General features: G+C 45.4%; 1 protein-coding gene across 6 annotated transcripts in view; it reads left to right on the top strand.

Annotated features, from left to right (window-relative positions):
* SHTN1 (shootin 1) overlaps positions 1-18,609 on the top strand; it is a 169,524-nt gene that overhangs the window by 76,030 nt on the left and 74,885 nt on the right. For 5 of the 6 annotated variants that reach the window (XM_077455441.1, XM_077455440.1, XM_077455437.1 and 2 more), the window contains exons 5-7: positions 10,669-10,834; positions 14,158-14,255; positions 16,290-16,371. In XM_077455441.1, coding sequence (XP_077311567.1) covers positions 10,669-10,834; positions 14,158-14,255; positions 16,290-16,371 — 346 coding nt within the window. Of the gene's footprint in view, positions 1-10,421; positions 10,519-10,668; positions 10,835-14,157; positions 14,256-16,289; positions 16,372-18,609 lie in introns of those variants that run through there. The other variant, XM_077455442.1, reaches the window with a different exon arrangement.

Below are 18,609 nucleotides of genomic sequence, written 5' to 3'. Positions count from 1 at the left end.
CTGATAACCATAATTTTTTTCTAAAACTCATTCCATGGAGATTTTTAGGTACCGTAGTTTGTCGCCATTCAATGCGTATTCATTGCTCCTAAAGCACCCCTTCCCATTGAAAACAATGCGGGCGGTTTAAATATAGGGCTGCTTTACCACTGGCGCCCACAATGCTCCAATCTGAAAGTAGCCTTGATGTTTTGGCTACTTTTATTGCTATAAAAGTGCAAAGCCAAGCTTGTCGGGCTGATCAGTAAGAACAAAAGAAAGTCTGGATGGCTGCACTCCAATAAAGCAACATCTTTATTGTAGTTCCAAAACCGCATACAAAAACAGCAACCAAATTAGAATGGGGGAGTCAGAGAAAAGTCAACGTGTTTCACACTACTTTAGCACTTAATCATGACCTGAGTGGTCATGATTAAGCGCTAAAGTAGTGTGAAACCTGTTGACTTTTTTCTGATCCACCATAATGATTTGGTTGCTGTCTTGATTCTACAATAAAGATGTTACTTTATTGGAGTACGGCTATTTGGACGCTCTTTTGTTCTTGTCTGTGCCTGTCTCTTCCTGTACTTCTTGACGATTTTCGTGCAACTTTTTTTTAATTTATTTTTCTGGTGTATACTTGCTTTACTTCAGTGACAAGCTGGAGGGACCACACACAAGAAAAATTTCACACGTGCATAAGGCAGTTTGCACCACAAGGAGATTATAAATGTGTATTTGGTTGTGTTCAGAGACCGCACCTCTCCAAGCTCCAAAAATAGCCTCTCGGGAAGTCCACTGCGCCTGTGCAGGACTCAGGAACTCGTCTGGCTCGGTATGTGTAACAAAATCGGAAAGTGAGTCCATAATCTATGAACATGCCACTGATAAATGTATTGAGTGTAGCTGGCTGTTGACACAGTAGGCCATACCCCTCTAATATGTTTTGCCCCTCCTAGGGCTTAATGATAGCGGAAAGATTGTAAACGATCACGTTGTAAAACAACCCATTTAATTTAAAATAGAAAGGAAAGGCAAAACATTTGTGTATAGATAGATGGATCTATCTATATATTAAAAAATGTAAATACCTCTCTTTCCCCTTTTTTCTAAGTGATCACATTCCTTTTGTTCTCTGCTGCATAAGAGCTGGGGGAGGAGAAACAGCACACTGATCTTCCCAGTAATTGGCTGTGCAGTGGGGGGTGTGCCAGGACAAGTCTGATTATAGGCGGAGAGCAGGGATAGCTAGAGAACTGTCCACTGTCTGTTTTCTTGCTTAGTGTGGTCAGTTTTTTTTATAGCGAGGCAGAGGGACTGGCAGGAACCCCATGGATTTGACATAAAGGAAGCAATATAAAGAAAACAGAATACCTTCTCATACAAGTACATGGTACAGCAGGAACATATCAGGAATATCAAACATTGAGTTTACATATTCTTTAACCACTTTCTATCTATCACGCTATATGTGAAAGACCGCTACAGCGTGGGCTTCCTGTGTCGGGAGAGCATCAATAGACATCCTCCCGTGATCGTACTGCTCTCATGCCCTCTGCAGTGCACGGCCGGTGTACTATGTGATCGTTGAGTCCTTTGGACTCGGCTGATCACAGAACTGGATAAAGGGCCAATCACAGCTGCCCTTTACCATGTGATCAGCAGTCAGCCAATGACCGCTGATCATGGAATGTAAACTGGTTATCGACTTTTTTTCTCTCCCCCCAATCAGAGTAGAAGAAAGCCGATAACCAGCTTCTGTTACAGGGACATTGGTCCCAATCTGTGCCCACCGGAGCTGCTAATCAGTGCCAACCAGTGCCCACCAGTGCTGCCAATCATTGCCCATGAGTGCAGCCTCATCAGTGCCTCCTCTATTAGTGCACATCAGAGAAGGAGAAAAATTACCTGTTTGCTAAATTTTATAACAAACTATGAAAAATGTTGTTTGTTTTTTTTTTTATTATTAAATACCACCAAAAAAAGTTCTATTTGTGTGACAAAAAAATGCAAAAAATTTAGGGTACAGTGTAGCATGACCGTGCAGTTGTCATTCAAAGTGCGACAGCGCTGAAAGCTGAAAATTGGCCTGGGCAGGAAGGGGGTAAAAGTGGCCAATAAGCAAGTGGTTAAGCCTTAGGAGGGATTAAACATGTCAGAGGGGTGTGGCCCAAGGTCCTTAAGTCAGCAGCCAGCTACACACAGTAAACATGCCAGTGGGATGTCGAGTGTGAAGTGTAGAATCATTTTTTGATTTTGCAACGTAGGTATTAGGTGATGTTAAAAGAGAAGTATGTGGTTTGTTTTTATTCTTCCTTCCCTCCGATGCTGCATCTGTCCCCTGCCAACTCTAACACTGAGAACCGAGTGATCAAACATAGCTGAGCGCTCGGTTCTCAGGGCTCCCTGAGCAGAGAACTGGTAACTGCCATTCAGCAGCTCTCTGCTCTGCACCTCCCACCCCCTGGTGATTACTGGAGCGCCAAGCTGTGGAGGGAGCGACTGTCTCAGGCTCTCATTGGCTTGCTGAGAGGCTGAGACGTGTCTCTGCTCTGCCCCCGGCGATTACGGGAGTGCCGGGCTGTGGAGGGAGTGGCTGGCTCAGGCTCTCAGTGGCTTGCTGAGAGGGGTGACGGTCCAGGGTTCTGGGTGGATCCTTTCTGAGCCTTCACTGGCTCAGCGACATTAGCCAACAGTGGGCTTCAGCCTCCTGTCTGCTGAAAATATGTCACTGGAGTGCAGAGAGAGAGAGCTGTGAGCTCCTGTGATCCATCCACACGAGAAGTACAGCTAAATGAGCTTTGGCTGTACTCCTTCTTTAAGTTTGCAAGGCGATGCGTTGGGGGCTCAGAGGGCAGACCCTTATTGTTGGTCACTCTCTGGCAATCTTATGCCATCGAGATATTTTCTAGTCATTTAGTGGCTGTTCTCGGTTTAGAGTTTAAAGTTAATCCTAAAGACTCTTTTTATTTTTTTTATTTTTATTTTTTTATGATACCAACACTTCACCTCTGTGCTGGCTGAATCTTGGATTCTAATGCTGCAATATTAGTGCACTCATTTAATTCCAGCCCTCGATGACTCTCTGAGCGCTCTACTACAGATCAGAGTTCGGTTTCCTCCATATTTTCCATTCTCGCTGCATCTGGCCTGGCATTCCTCTTTACATCAAACAATTACATGATCAGCAGAGTGTGCCTGCTTTAATCAATCTGAATGATCGGCTGTTTGAACACATCATCTGCTGATTGGATAAGTGGATGCGAGCTCTGATTGTGTGTGAGAAGAGAAACTATTGCAGCTCACCAATCAGTATGCCGCGACGGACAATGATTGTATTTGGGTTGTTGGACTGTCATTAGACCCCTGTTATTTTGGTCAGGTCTCAATATCTTCATCTGTGCTGCTGTATACAGAATTCTATTTTAGACAGCGCATTGTGATTGGCCCACTGGCCAGATAAACCCTTCTTGAGTACCGTCCTGGCATTTCTCTTCCACCTGGTAAGATAAGCCCCCCAAGTATCATCCCTTTGCCCCCCAGACAGATAAACCCTCCTTGGGTATTGTCCTGTCATCCCCTTGGCCCATAGCTCATTAAACCCTTTTGGGTATCATCTTTTCATCTCTCTTTACCCCATCCAAACTCTCGCTGGGTATCTTGTCTCTCTGTCCTTGGCCCTCGTGCATGCATGACATTTGCTTTTCTCCTCTAAATACCTGAACCCCTGGCAGGAGAAAATCTGCTTGCACACACATTTATGTGTGTAAAGTAAGCGTCAGTGGATTGCATTGGGCAGAATATTTTATTCTGCCCATTGGAATGCATTAAAGGGGTTGTAAAGTCTAACGGTTTTTCTATTCTGTGCATGGGGAAAAACCTTCTGTGCTGCAGCTGCCCCCCAGAACCCTCCATTTTATTACCTGAACCCGATCGTTCCAGCAACGAGCATGAGCCCAGCAGCTCCAGCCGCTGTCTTGGGTCCTCATTTAATAGATTGATAGCAGCAGGAGCCATTGGCTCCTACTGCTGTCCTTCAAATCCAGTGACACAGGAGCCAGGGGCGGGGTTCAGTCCTGCTGTCTGTGTCAATGGACACAGCAGCAGGACTCGTGAGTGAGCCCGCTCGGGTGCCCCCATGGAATGCGGCTCTCGGTGAGGGCACTGGATGAGGAGGAAGAGGAGCACCCCAAGTGGAGAGCTGCTGACTGTCAATCAGCAGCTTTCTGCTTTGCTCCCTCCTCGCTCACTGGAGCGCTGAGCTATGGATGGGGAGGGGAGCCGCCAGGCACCTGGAGGATCCAGACTTCATTGTCGGGATGACGCCGTGCCTGGACTGATTTCTGTGACATCAGCATATAGCGGACTTCAGACTTCTCTCTGCTGAAAACGGGTCACAGGAGTGCAAAAGGAAAGGCCCCCCTGTGACCCATAGGAGAAGCCCAGCCAAATGAGCTCAGGCTGAACTTCTCCTTTACTATACAAGGTAATATATGAACAAGGTATCGATGAACCATCTATGGTTTGAATCTTGACCAGTTCAGTAGGGACTGGCTGAGATTTCAACCATCTATGGGCAAGTTGACTGTACCCAAATTGATTCATTGATCACGGGACTATAGCCACTAGCAATAACCCCCCCCCCCCCCCCAGTTTTGTGGGGGGTAATCAAGCGATTTTCTTTCCTGCAACCATGGGAAAATCGCATCCTCTATGGCTTGCCTAAAAGTTCCCAAATCAACCAGAAAAAAAAAGCATTGGGATTTTTAAGACTGGCAGCCTAAAATCCAATATGGCCTATCTCCGAGTGTTAAATTGGGTCCCTTGTTTTAGAAAATGCCCCCCCGGTAATTCTATCTTTGCCCGGGGCTACATTTTGTCTCCACAAAGTGATTGTCGCCATAACGAGCGACTCTACAGAAACTGTGTCATCTTGCGAGATTACTTCCATTGTTCTGCCCTACTTAATACCTCCTGAGCATCTGGATTAAATGGCCAGCAATCTACACAGAGTGAGGAAGACAAAAAAGAAAATAAAATATAGTCCTGGCTGAATGGGAAGCATCATTTCAGTGTTTTCAATCGAGCGAGAGGAGCCGGAGATTCGCCGCTGATTGTTTATGAAAACAAATAGGAGGCGGAGGGAAGCGCTGACCTCCCAGTGTACCGCTGATTACTGCGGGGCTGATGATTTTACCAAGTGTGTCATTTTCTCGCCTCCATCTCATCAGACTTGTATTATTATTAAAGAATGTTTTTATCGCTCTTTTTGTGTTGTTTTGCTGGTGTAAAATGCATTGCGGCCACTTCATCTGGGAAGAGATTACAGCAATTTTCAGCCAAATTTCATTAGCGATTCTGGACATAGCGCAGGGAGGGAGGAAATCGTAGCTTTGCCTTCCTCATATGTTAGAAATGTCTGTGCTCATCGCCGCTTGTTGTTTTTAGAGAATTCCTATAGAGAAAGCTGATTGCTTACTCTGGGAATGTGAGAGGGCACACGGCTTGGGGTATGAACCTCGGAAGGAGGGTTACCCCTGGATATAGAAATATGCCATTGATCACCACCCTCTGAGTCTCGGTTCACACTGATGAGGTGCCAATCGAATCCCAATTTCTGTAGCGACAGCTGCGATTTTAATGCGAATTAACGCAATTTCTGAAGGGGCTTGGCATAGCTGGACATAAAATTTGCACCAAATCCGCATGAAAACTCGCACAGGGCCCTTTTTTTTTTTTTTTTTTTTTTTTTAACGGATCGAAATCGCACCGCATAAATGTGAATGGTTTTCATAGCAAGCATTATTTTTTCAGCTGACATGCGGACCTGTGCCTATGTCCCCTGACCTGGCACCCATCCACACAGCTTAATTCAAGTGCCACAGCTCCACGTAGTCTGTGGGTTAGATCTCTTTCCCCTCTCTACTGACACTTTGATCTATATATTGAGTTAAATTAGGGGGGTCAAACTGGCGGCCCTCCAGCTGTTGCCATAACCCCGGTATTCTATGTCAAAACACTGACGTACAATGATGGTGGGCAGTCCAGAAGTAGTTAAAGTAAGCCCTGAAGAAGAAAAGCTCATTAAAAACGTGTTGGTGTTCAGCCATTCCCATCCTTTGTTCTTTGATTCCAACTGAGTACAGTGTTAAGAAATTTTTTTCAGCACTTTTTAAGATGTATTGTAATATTTTATACAACTTATATTAATAAAGATTTGTTGTTTTATACTACTTAAAAATGCTTTTCGTTCACTTGATACAACAATCACCCAGTACCGCTAAATTCCCATTTGGAGGGTTTTTCTTTATATATGCAAATCTATGCCTTTTGAATCATCAGATCTTATTCACATAGAGTTTGCAGCGGTGTGAATCGAGACTGAAATTGCTTGGTTGCTTGCTACCATTATCTTCCAGTTCCAGAACTCTCTGGCAAGAATGAAACGAGCCAAGTCACAACTCTGTTCCCCATATTTTTCGTAGGTCAGTGATTCTGAAAGCATTGAAGCCAGAGGATGATCTTGACAACCAGGCAGCTATCACTTTCAGAGGTTAACATTCAGAAGACTTAACCAATGGGAGCGTTTGTATTTTTCTTATGACAGGCTTAGTACAGCTGTTGGAGATCTACAGAGACATGTGTGGTCCTATCCTGGTCAGTTGACCATTGGCTGTTAAATTCCAACCAAGCTGATCTAAAGTTTAGCAGGTTGCCCCCCCCCCCCCCTCTCCTTTTGATTGGTGATTGGCTAGGGTATCCCATTTAGAACCCCTGTTAATTGGCTGAAAGTGGAATACCCAGATGCCTCTACAGATTCAATATGGACACCAAATACTACCCCCGGTTGGCCTTCTAGCTCACCTTCACCAACTATGGATGCTGACTAAATGGGGTTGGTTCTTCTCCAAAAAATTCAAATAGAAAAAGCTGCAATCGTCTTTTTCCTTTTCAGCATACTTTATTGTAACGTGGACGAGGTCCTGATATCAAGGTCAAGCGCATTGCCCTCTACCAGACCCTGCTCCTTTAACCTTTGACATATGTCACCCAAACATCAGAGAGGTACGGGCTGGGGAGAGAAGCATTCGTGAAGAAGCATTGCATGGCGGAAGGCAACATGCTTGGATCTGATATTGATCATGCTACAAGAAGTAAAAAAAAAAAAAAAAAACATGGGGGATGTGCAACCTTTTCTATTTGAATTATGCCCCATTCACAGCCTAGTTACAGTGCATTAATAAAGTATTCAGACCCCCCTTCACTTTTTTCAATATTATTCTGTTGCAGCCGGACACTGCAGTTGTTTAACCATTTGCCCTCTGGAAAATTTACCCCCCTTCATGGCCAGGCTATTTTTTGTGATACGGCACTGCGTTATTTTAATCAAATTTGTCCTTAAATTTAGGCCAATATAATGTATATGCTACATTTTTTGGAAAACAAAAGCCCAATAAGCGTATATTGATTGGTTTTCAAAAAAGTTATAGCATCTGCAAACTATGGTATAAATACTGGAATTTTTTTTTATACTAGTAATGACGGCAATCAGTGACTTATAAAGGTACTGCGATATTGAAGTGGACAGTCTGACACTAACTGACACTTTTGAGACACTTTGTGGGAACCAGTGACACTAATACAGTGATCCATGCTAAAAATATGCACGGTCACTGTACTAATGACACTGGCTGGGAAGGAGTTAATCGTCTAGGGCGATCAAAGGGTTAAATGTGTGCCTAACCAGTGTTTGTGTGTACTATGTGTGGTGTTTTTACTAAAGGATGTGATGGAAAGCAGGGGAAGAAATTCCATCACTTACCTACTGTCAGAACGGATCTCTGCATTGTTTACATATGCAGAATTCCATCCAGCCTCTCTCCTCCCCTTTCAGCGGGTGCCAGTGGATATCCATTGGCCGGCACCCACTGATCGACTTCTGCTGTGACTAATCACAGCAGAAGCGGCCCCCCCTACCCGAAAAGTGCAGAATCATGTATACACATGATTCTGCACAGAACTGCAGGCCTGTAGCAGTAAATCTGCTACGGGGCGGTCAGTAAGGGGTTACATTTTTTTTTTTTTCTCCCTTAGTACCCCATAATGACAAGCAATGTGAAAAACAAGGGGTTTATTTAAAGGATTGGAGTGGGTGCCATTTATTTGTATGCTTGGTGAATACCTTCACTGACATTATGCTATTGCTGGGTGTCCAGTGTATCCCTATACCTTTTAATGAGGGATGAGCGCCCTCCAGGCATACCTGCCCTTAACCGCTTGCTGACCATATACCATACATATACGGCAGCAAGGCGGCTCTCCTGTGCAGGATCACGTACCTAGTACACGATCCTGCACTTCTGGGTCTGGGCCGCGCATGCATGCTGCCGGCATGATCTATATATTGATTTAATGACCACAGATTTTCTATTGGATTGAGGTCTGGGCTTTAACTAGGCCATTCCAACACATTTATATGCTTCCCCTTATACCACCCAAGTGTTGCTTTAGCAGTGTGTTTGGGGTTCTGCTGGAATGTGAGCCTCTGTCCTAGCCTCAAATCGCAGACAGAGCGTTACAGGTTTTGCTCAAGAATATCCCTGTATTTAGCACCATCCATCTTTCCCTCAACCCTGACCAGTTTCCCAGTTCCAACTGCTGAAAAACATCCCCATAGCATGCTGCTGCCACCACCATGTTTCACTGTGGGGATGGTGTTCTTTGGGTTATGTGATATGTTGGGTTTGCGCCAGACATAGCGTTTTCTTTGGCCAAAAAGTTCAATTTTAGTCTCATCAGACCAGAGCATCTTCCTCCATACATTTTGGGAATCTCCCACAAGAATTTTCATAAAATAAATACGTGCCATTTTCTTTATTGCTGAAAGTAATGGGGCTTTACTCTGCCATAAAGCATGTCGTCCTATGTACAGATACTCCAGTCTCTGCTGTGGAACTCTGCAGCTCCTCCAGGGTTGCCTTAGGTCTCTGTGCTGCCTCTCTGATTAATGCCCTCCTTGCCCAGTCCCTGAGTTTTGGTGTGCGGCCGTCTCTTGGCAGGTTTGCTGTTGTGCCATGTTCTTTACATTTGGTTATAATAGATTTGATGGGGCTCCTAGGCATCATCAAAGATTTGGATATTTTTTTTATAACCTAACCCTGACTTGTACTTTTCAACAACATCGTCCATTACTTGTTTGGCAAGTTCCTTGGTCTTCATGGCAGTGCTTGGTTCGTGGTGCCTCTTGCTTAGGTGTTGCAGCCTCTGGGGCCTTTCAAAAAGGTGTGTGTATATAATGACAGATCATGTGACACACAGACTGCACACAGGTGCACATCATTGCACTAATTATGTGACTTCTGAAGGTAATTGGTTGCACCGGAGCTTTGTATGGGATTCATAACAAAGGGGATAAATGCATACGCACATGCCAATTATAATTTTTTTATTTCTGAAAAAATAGTTTTATGTACCGTATTTTTTGGCGGATAACACACACTTTTTCCCCCTTAAAATCAGGGGGAAATCGTGGGTGCATGTTATATGCCGATCCTGCACGATTTTTGAGCCTCTGGGCGGCTTTCAGCCGGCAAGAACAGCCGAAGCCGGCCGAAAGCCGGCGAGAAGGGCCAAAAGCCGCCGAGAAGGGCCGAAAGTGTCCGAAAGCCATTTTTAAAAATAAAATCTGACAAGGGGACAACGATGCACAAGGCTGCATTACAAGGCTGCAATGATGGACAGGCTGCATGACAAGGCTGCAAATTACACAGATAAGGCTGCATTGATGGGCATTTAAATGTAAGGTTTTTTTCTTCTTTAAATTCCCTCCTAAACTTGGGGTGCGTGTTATACGCCGACACGTGTTATACGCCGATAAATACGGTATATATTTTTATCTAATTTTACTTCACCGACTATTGTGTTCTGATCCATCACGTATAATTCAGATTAAAAAAAACATTGAACTAAAGGCTGTAATGTAACAAAATGGGTAACAAGCCAAGGGGGGTGAATACTTTTGCAAGGCACTGTAAGTTAAAACCTTAAATAAGCCATTAAACAATCATCAGTCACCGGCAGAGTATAATTTTCAGCCACACATTCATTTGACACATCAGCAGTCAGTCACATTTGATTTCATTAATCATTATCGCCCAATAAGGATAATTCCACAATGTATTCCAGGTATTTCCCACCTCTGGGCCACTCATAGGCACACATGGACTGGCAGTGAATATTCCAGCAGAATGGATTGATTTCTTCTGTGGTCTGGCTGGTCAGGATGGCAGGCCGGTCACAATATTTCTGTGTGTGGGCAGCAGGACCGAGAGCTTAATAAGTGGCATTGTTGTGTGGAGGGCAGCTAGCTCGGAGAATGTTGTGTCTCCCACACGTTGCTTCGTCATCTGTGATTCCTCCCCTGGGGCTAATGGCAGGCCGGGGGGTTAATCCTTAGGAGGACTGTGGGGTCCATCTCCATTCTTAGGGGTATGTAGATCGTTATGATGAGATCCTTCCTCCGTAGTGTTACAGCTTCAGGTGAGGTCTTCATTTCCACAAACAATGCAAGAAAACTTTTCATAAAATGTTCTTTGTTGCAGGCGACCTCTAGAACCCTTTGTGTGGAGGAACGGCTGCCATGAACGGAGCTTTGTTGATAAATCTCATTTTGTGTTTATTCCCCTCCAGCTGAACAAGGAAAACAAGAATCTGAAACGAATTAGCATGTTGTACATGGCCAAACTGGGTCCAGAGGTCATTACTGAGGAGATCAACCTGGATGACGAAGACACCCCTTCTGACAGCGACAGTGGGGAAGTATGCACGTCCCTTGACTGTCAGCAGAAAGTAAAAGGTGAGGGACCAACTGTCAGCATGTCATTGTTTTTTGAACCTCCAAATGTCAGAATGGCATTGTTCTAAACCTCCCAAGTGTCTGTCTATATTGTTTTATCAGTCTGGTATTGTTCTGAGACTCCAAGTATCATTGTGTCATTGTTCTGGGATCACAGGTACATATTATTCGGTAGAACACCACAGATAGTTGATTATGTCCAGATTTTTGTTGAATGATCACATTACATAAGAAGTGCAACATTTCGGAGCCACGCAGGACCCTAAGAATTAGTGTGTCGTCGTTTTAGGACCCCAAGTGTCAGTCTGTCATTGTTCTGGGACCCCAAGTGTCAGTTTTTCATTTGTTCTGGGACCCCAAACATCAGTGTGTTGTTGCTCTGGGACCCGAGGTGTCAATGTGTCATTGCTCTGGAACCCCAAGCGTCGGTGTCATTGCTCTGGGGCCCCAAGCATCGGTGTGTCATTATTCTGGGACCCCAAGCGTCAGTGTGTCGTTGCTCTGGGACCCCAAGCATAAGTGTCGTTGCTCTGGGACCCCAAGCGTAAGTGTCGCTGCTCTGGGACCCCAAGCGTAAGTGTCGTTGCTCTGGGACCCCAAGCGTAAGTGTCATTGCTCTGGGACCCCAAGCGTAAGTGTCGTTGCTCTGGGACCCCAAGCGTAAGTGTCGTTGCTCTGGGACCCCAAGCGTAAGTGTCGTTGCTCTGGGACCCCAAGCGTAAGTGTCGTTGCTCTGGGACCCCAAGCGTAAGTGTCGTTGCTCTGGGACCCCAAGCGTAAGTGTCGTTGCTCTGGGACCCCAAGCGTAAGTGTCGTTGCTCTGGGACCCCAAGCGTAAGTGTCGTTGCTCTGGGACCCCAAGCGTAAGTGTCGTTGCTCTGGAACCCCAAGCGTCAGTGTCGTTGCTCTGGGACCCCAAGCGTCAGTGTCGTTGCTCTGGGACCCCAAGCGTCAGTGTCGTTGCTCTGGGACCCCAAGCGTCAGTGTCGTTGCTCTGGGACCCCAAACGTCAGTGTGTCATTGTTCTGGACCCCAAGCATCAGCGCATCCTTGCTCTGGGACCCCAAGCATCAGTGTGTCATTGTTCTGAGACCCCAGTTTTTCATTTGTTCTGGGACCCGAAGCGTCGGTGTGTCGTTGCTCTGGGACCCGAAGCGTCGGTGTGTCGTTGCTCTGGGACCCGAAGCGTCGGTGTGTCGTTGCTCTGGGACCCCAAGCGTCGGTGTGTCGTTGCTCTGGGACCCCAAGCGTCGGTGTGTCGTTGCTCTGGGACCCCAAGCGTCGGTGTGTCGTTGCTCTGGGACCCCAAGCGTCGGTGTGTCGTTGCTCTGGGACCCCAAGCGTCGGTGTGTCATTATTCTGGGACCCCAAGCGTCGGTGTGTCATTATTCTGGGACCCCAAGCGTCGGTGTGTCATTATTCTGGGACCCCAAGCGTCGGTGTGTCATTATTCTGGGACCCCAAGCGTCGGTGTGTCATTATTCTGGGACCCCAAGCGTCGGTGTGTCATTATTCTGGGACCCCAAGCGTCGATGTGTCATTATTCTGGGACCCCAAGCGTCGGTGTGTCATTATTCTGGGACCCCAAGCGTCGGTGTGTCATTATTCTGGGGCCCCAAGCGTCGGTGTGTCATTATTCTGGGACCCCAAGCGTCGATGTGTCATTATTCTGGGACCCCAAGCGTCGGTGTGTCATTATTCTGGGACCCCAAGCGTCGGTGTGTCATTATTCTGGGGCCCCAAGCGTCGGTGTGTCATTATTCTGGGGCCCCAAGCGTCAGTGTGTCATTATTCTGGGGCCCCAAGCGTCAGTGTGCCATTATTATGAGAACTCCAAGTGTCAGCGTGACTTTGTCCTGAATCCCTAAAGCCGGCCATAGACAGAGCAAAGAAAATCGCTCAATTCCCCATGTTGGTGGAGGAATTCCTCCCATGGAGCCATTGTGTTCTCTGGGAGGGGCAAGTCGCTCCTGCCTGGAGAAAAACATTATTATTGCTAGCTAATTATGCTGGCCATAATTGCATGTAAAATCCGGCAGGCTGGCTTTACCCAGGTTGATCGATCAACTTGAGTACATTCAGCCTGCTCATACATGGTTTGAATCTCGGCTGGTTCCTGCAGAACCGGCTGAGATTCGTAACCGTCTTTGGCCGCCTTAAGTGTCTGTGTTGTTTTTCTTGCTCTTTCATGTGTCCATGTGTCATTTTTCTGGGACCTCAATTTTTAGTTTCTCATTGGTTTTGTGACACCTTTAAGTGCCAGTGTCTCATTGTTTTTGGGATCCCTGAGTCCGTTGTTGCCCACAGTAGAGGAGTGCATTGGCCAAGAGTTTGTTTAGAAGCCCAATTTTTGGAGCCTGCAGTTGGGTTCCCAAGGTTATCTGTAGGATTGACTAACATGCCAGGTATTTTGGGTTCTTTCTATTAAATCCTTGTATCAGGTACAGCATCAAGAGGGAAACCCCTTTCCCTGAAGGTGGGTAGTGGGCACTTCACCCAAATTTTACAGTTTTGATTGTAGATTTCTAAGACTAGAATGTAAAATTTGGCTGAAGTTGCACTACTCTCTGATGCCACCTGCCCAGTACCCACCTTCAGGGAAATGGGTTTCCCTGAAGGTGGCATCAGAGATTTAAAAAAGAAGTATGGGATTCATTTTATTTTGGAATCCTACTTACCTAGGTGGATGCAGCATCAGTCCCCTGCTGGCTCTAACACTGAGAACCTAACGATCAAACACCACCGATAGTTTGGTTTTCACAGCTCCCTGAGCAGAGAGCTGGTGACTCTCAGTCATGGTCTCTACACTCTGAACCCCCCATGCTCACTGGAGCTCTGGGCTGTGGAGGGGGTGGGAGCTGAGAGGCTGAGCCGGGTGCCAGTCCAGGCTCTTGGGTGGATCTTTCCTGAGCCTGGACTGGTTCTGTGACATCAGCCGACGGCGGACTGTTGTCTGCTGAAAACGGGTCACAGGTGTGCAAAACGAATTGCACTCCTGTCATCCACAGGAGAAGTACACCCAGATGAGCTTTGGCTGGACTTCTTTAATAGAAGGAACCCAAAATACCTGTCACGTTGGTCGATCTTGGATAACCCTTTAAACCCAGAATTATTTAAACAACTTCAGGCCACAAAATTGAACTTCTGAACATACTCCCCACCAATGCCATCCTCTACTCTGGGCAAAAGGGGACAACAGGGCATGCATGGCATGATGGGCGATGCTCTACACATGATGATTAGTCCCCCCTTGTTAGATTGGGTCATGAAGTACCACCACTCCAAGCTCCTGGCAGCTTTGTAATAATAATCTTCTATCACAGGTCTCCATGAACAGGTCCTGTCTGCCCAGGAGGAGAAGAAGGCCGTCTCTCTAGAGCTGGAGGAGCTGCGATCCCAACTTGTGGACCTCATAGAAGAGGTGCTGTATATGGAAGTCCTATGATAATTATACACCGTACTTGCATACCTCCCAACATTTTGAGATAGGAAAGCGGGACACCTACCTGCAAACGTATGTAGGCATAGGACACACCCCCTTAAAGGAGAATTAATCAAAAAAAGGTTAATTAAATCCACAAGGACTTTTTTACGACTCCTATGCCTTTATATTGGCTTTTAAATTTACAAATGCACCAATTTAGAATTTGGATGAAAGGTTTAGCTCTGGGAAACAATTTTGAAAGATAAAGAGTGCATTTTAGATGTGACTATATGGATCAGACCAAAATGAGGGACAGCGGGATATTGCTCCAAATCAGGGACAGTTGGGAGCTATGTACTTGGCTCTTCCATATTCATTCATGTACACGTGGAATATTAGGTAATTCGCATTTTCTGTCATTATAAAGAATTCTGTGTCCTTTAACCTCCCTGGCGGTACGATTATTTCGGATTTTAGGTGCGAAAAGCGGTACCATTATTTTGCATGAAAATTTGGCATTTTATATTGTAGTCCTGTAATTCTTAGGAATAACTCTCTTAAATCTGTTCAAACCAGAGTCTAGCAGACATCCGGGGTATGATAAAGTTTGAAAAATGAAATCATAAATTATAATATAATAAATAACTATAAATAATTGTACCAAATAATAATATAACAATAATAAAAATGATTCAATAATGTAATCAAATCAAAAACACTGAAATTTGCTCAGTTGCAGAATTGTCACTGTCATTACTTTTCAGTATTTGATGACGGATCTCCCCACAAATCGATATCCCTCAATTCTGCGACTGATTCTAATTTATTATCGCTGTTTTCTAGCTGGTCTAAAATCATTTTTGATGTAAAGGGACAGTTTTGGTTGCTATGGACAATCTCCAGTTTCCAGGCATAAAGAACAGTTTTTAGAATATAAAACTGCATGTAGGACACTGGACAGACCACTAGGGACAAAGGGGATGTGAAATAATTACATACAGCAATGTAATCTGTAAGATTACATTATACTAATTGTACACTGTGTGTTTTACTTTTTTGAATTTGGCGCTGATCTCCATCCCCGTGCGTCGCAATGCTCGCAGGGAACGGGGATCGGCTCCGTGATAGATCCGGCGGGGGACGAGCTGATCGTACAGCAGGGGGACATCGCTGGATCCAGGGAACAAGGTAAGTAATCTCCTCCTGCATTCAGCGATGCAGTCCCGAGTCTGGCTCGGGGTTACCGCTTTTGGTACAAAACTTCCACCCCGAGCCCGACTCGGGAATACCGCCGGGGGTGTTAACTGTTGTACATGGTAATGTACAACAGTGCTTTTACAGGTCCATAAAGACATTGATAAGCAAGTTTGGGGTGGAGGAACTTGTCTGTCCTGCACCTTAACCTGATAGAACACGTTTGGGGTGAATTAGAGCGGAGACTGGGAGCCTGGCCTTCTCGTCCACATCAGTGCCTGACCTCATAAATTCGCTTCTGGAAGAATAGTCGAACATTCGCATAGACACACTCCTAAACCTTGTGGACATTCTTCCAAGAAGAGTTGAAGCTGTTATAGCTGCAAAGGGTGGGCCAACTTATTATTGAACCCTACGGAGGGGATGCCATTAAAGTTCATATGTGTGTAAAGACAGGCGGCCAAATAATTTTGGTAATATAGTGTAGGTAGGACAAAAGTGAGAGAAAATATATTTAAAATTGCAGCATTTTATTTAATTAAGAGGCATCCTCCCCTCCATCCTGATCGCTTCCCTCCATAGTGACTCCTCCAGTCCATAATATTATTCCAAGAAATGGGCCTCACACCAATGCGATGACTTCTACAGTGTACACTATGTTCCATAGAGAGCCCCACTGCAGTGCCTCATACTGAGAAACAGACCCCACACCACTGTACACTGCCTCGTACCAAGGAAGCCCCACGTGACCACACAGTGTCTCATACCGAGGAATTGGGTCCCACACACCGATGCCATGGCTCATGTTGTTTTAAATCTGTTTTTTTTTTTTTTTAGGTGAATGCTACCAAAAAAGAAAATGTCATGCTGACCAAAGAAGTTTTTGACCAGCGTAAGCTTTTAGAAAAGTACAACAGAGGTAAGATCATATGATTTTTTTTATTTAATAGCATTGGGTTAATTTGCCTACTAGCATCTTTCTCAGGCTCAAATTGTGAGATTTCCCACAGTAGTTTGTGCCTCTGCCCCTCCCACAAAGGTAAGATTTCCTGCAGTAGTTTTGTGTCTCTGCCCCTCCGACAATGGGGCTATGTCCTGCAGTAATTTGTGTCTCTGCCCCTCCCACAATGGGTATATGTCCTGCAGTAGTTTGTGTCTCTGCCCCTCCCACAATGGGTATATGTCCTGCAGTAGTTTTGTGTCTCTGCCCCTCCCACAATGGGGATATGTCCTGCAGTAGTTTTGTGTCTCTGCCCCTCCCACAATGGGGATATGTCCTGCAGTAGTTTTGTGTCTCTGCCCCTCCCACAATGGGGATATGTCCTGCAGTAGTTTGTGTCTCTGCCCCTCCCACAATGGGGATATGTCCTGCAGTAGTTTTGTGTCTCTGCCCCTCCCACAATGCTGAGATTTCCCGCAGTAGTTTTGTGTCTTTGCCCCTCCCACAATAATGAGATTTCCATGCTATTAGTATATAACTCTTGTTTTCCCCTTCCTTTCCTTGTATATTTGTGTATACCATCCTTCATGCCCTGACTTTGTAGTTGGCTCGGTGGTTTTGGTAAAAAGGGCAGGACTCGTCAACCTGTTGGCATGTTTCTGCTGCAGTTAAACACTTGGCATTGCTTGGATGACACTTTTGACTTGTTTGCTAACACGTCTCTTCTGCCATGCTGAATTTCTGCCTCAATAATTGCCGGCTTTTGATTAGCAATTAAAGTCCTTTGAAGAAAAAGTGGCATGAATATTAATGCACTGCGTTGGGAAAGGAGAGGCGCTGGCAGCTCGCAATGGCCTCTGATTATAATGACTGTGTTTTTGCTGCGTTGGCCGGGGAGGGGGGGGGGGGTGAGCTGTTTGTGGTTGGACTCTGGAGCAGCTCATTGGCTAATAGGATTAGAAACTTAGGCTAATTGCTGCACATTTCAGCCAGCAAGCCCCGAAATTTTCAGAAGTGATAGAAGCTGCTTTCACAGCGCACTCCGTGGCCTCGCAGCCATCGGAGGGAGGAGGGTGTTATTGTTTTTTTTTCTGGAGATTGGCCACTTCCTGCCCACCTCTCATGTTTGGCTTTTCAGAGTTGATTGCAGGCGTGATGAGGAATTATAACGACCCTCCTAATTTCCCTGTTCATTATCCTCCTTGTCTGCATTGTTGAGTGTGGACCTTGGACCCTCCGCCTTCCCCCCATCTAGCCATTTTGCGGCGCTGCAATTCCAGCAAGCTTTATACACATGTTATGATTGCACAATGATAACAATGTTTAGAACAGTGGGGAAAGAAATTTGAATTTTAGGGTATATCACTAGCAAGCTAACCAGAAGGAGGTCCAGCTTCTCCTATCTTTCTGTAGGGGGGTCACCAACTGGAGGAAAAATATCCTGATTCCTCTATATTGTTCTTTAGTGGGATCACCAGCAGAAAGAAGAAGGTTCTGATTCCCCAATAATAGATCACTATGTTGTGGGATCACCAGAAGGAGGTTCTAATTCCCCTATAATAGATCTTTATGTAGTGGGATCACCAACAGGAGGAAGAAGGTTCTGATTCCCCAATAATGGAGCTCTATGTTGGGAAATCACCAGAAGGAGGTTCCAATTCTAATATAATAGATCTTTATGTAGTGGGATCACCAACAGAAAGAAGAAGGTTCTGATTCCCCTATAGTAGATCTCTATGCAGTGGCATCACTAGCAGAAGGAAGAGGATTCTGATTCCCCTACAATAGATCTTTTATGTAGTAAAATCACCAGCAGAAGGAAGAAGGTTCTGATTCCCCCATAGTAGAGCTCTATGTAGTGGCATCACTAGCAGAAGGAAGAAGGTTCCGATTCCACTATAATAGATCTCTATGTAGTGGAATCACTAGCAGAAGGAAGAGGATTCTGATTCCCCTATAATAGATCTTTATGTAGAGGGATCACTAGCAGAAGGAAGAAGGTTCTGATTCCCTTACAATAGATCTTTTTGTAGTAAAATCACCAGCAGAAGGAAGAGGATTCTGATTCCCCCATATAGCTCTATGGTTATCACTAGAGGGATCACCGGCAGGAGGTCCAAATTCTCAGGCTTGAGAGGAGGGCAGACATCACCATATTTCTTTTTATCTTGAATGTTGTCTAATGGTGGAGGTAACATCTCAGACAAACAGGATATG

This window comes from Lithobates pipiens, unplaced genomic scaffold (genome assembly GCF_037356315.1).
Source record: "Lithobates pipiens isolate NorthernLeopardFrog02 unplaced genomic scaffold, aLitPip1_a1.2 Scaffold_25, whole genome shotgun sequence".
NCBI classification, from domain to species: Eukaryota; Metazoa; Chordata; class Amphibia; order Anura; family Ranidae; genus Lithobates; species Lithobates pipiens.
This window is presented reverse-complemented; position numbering and strand designations above follow the sequence as displayed.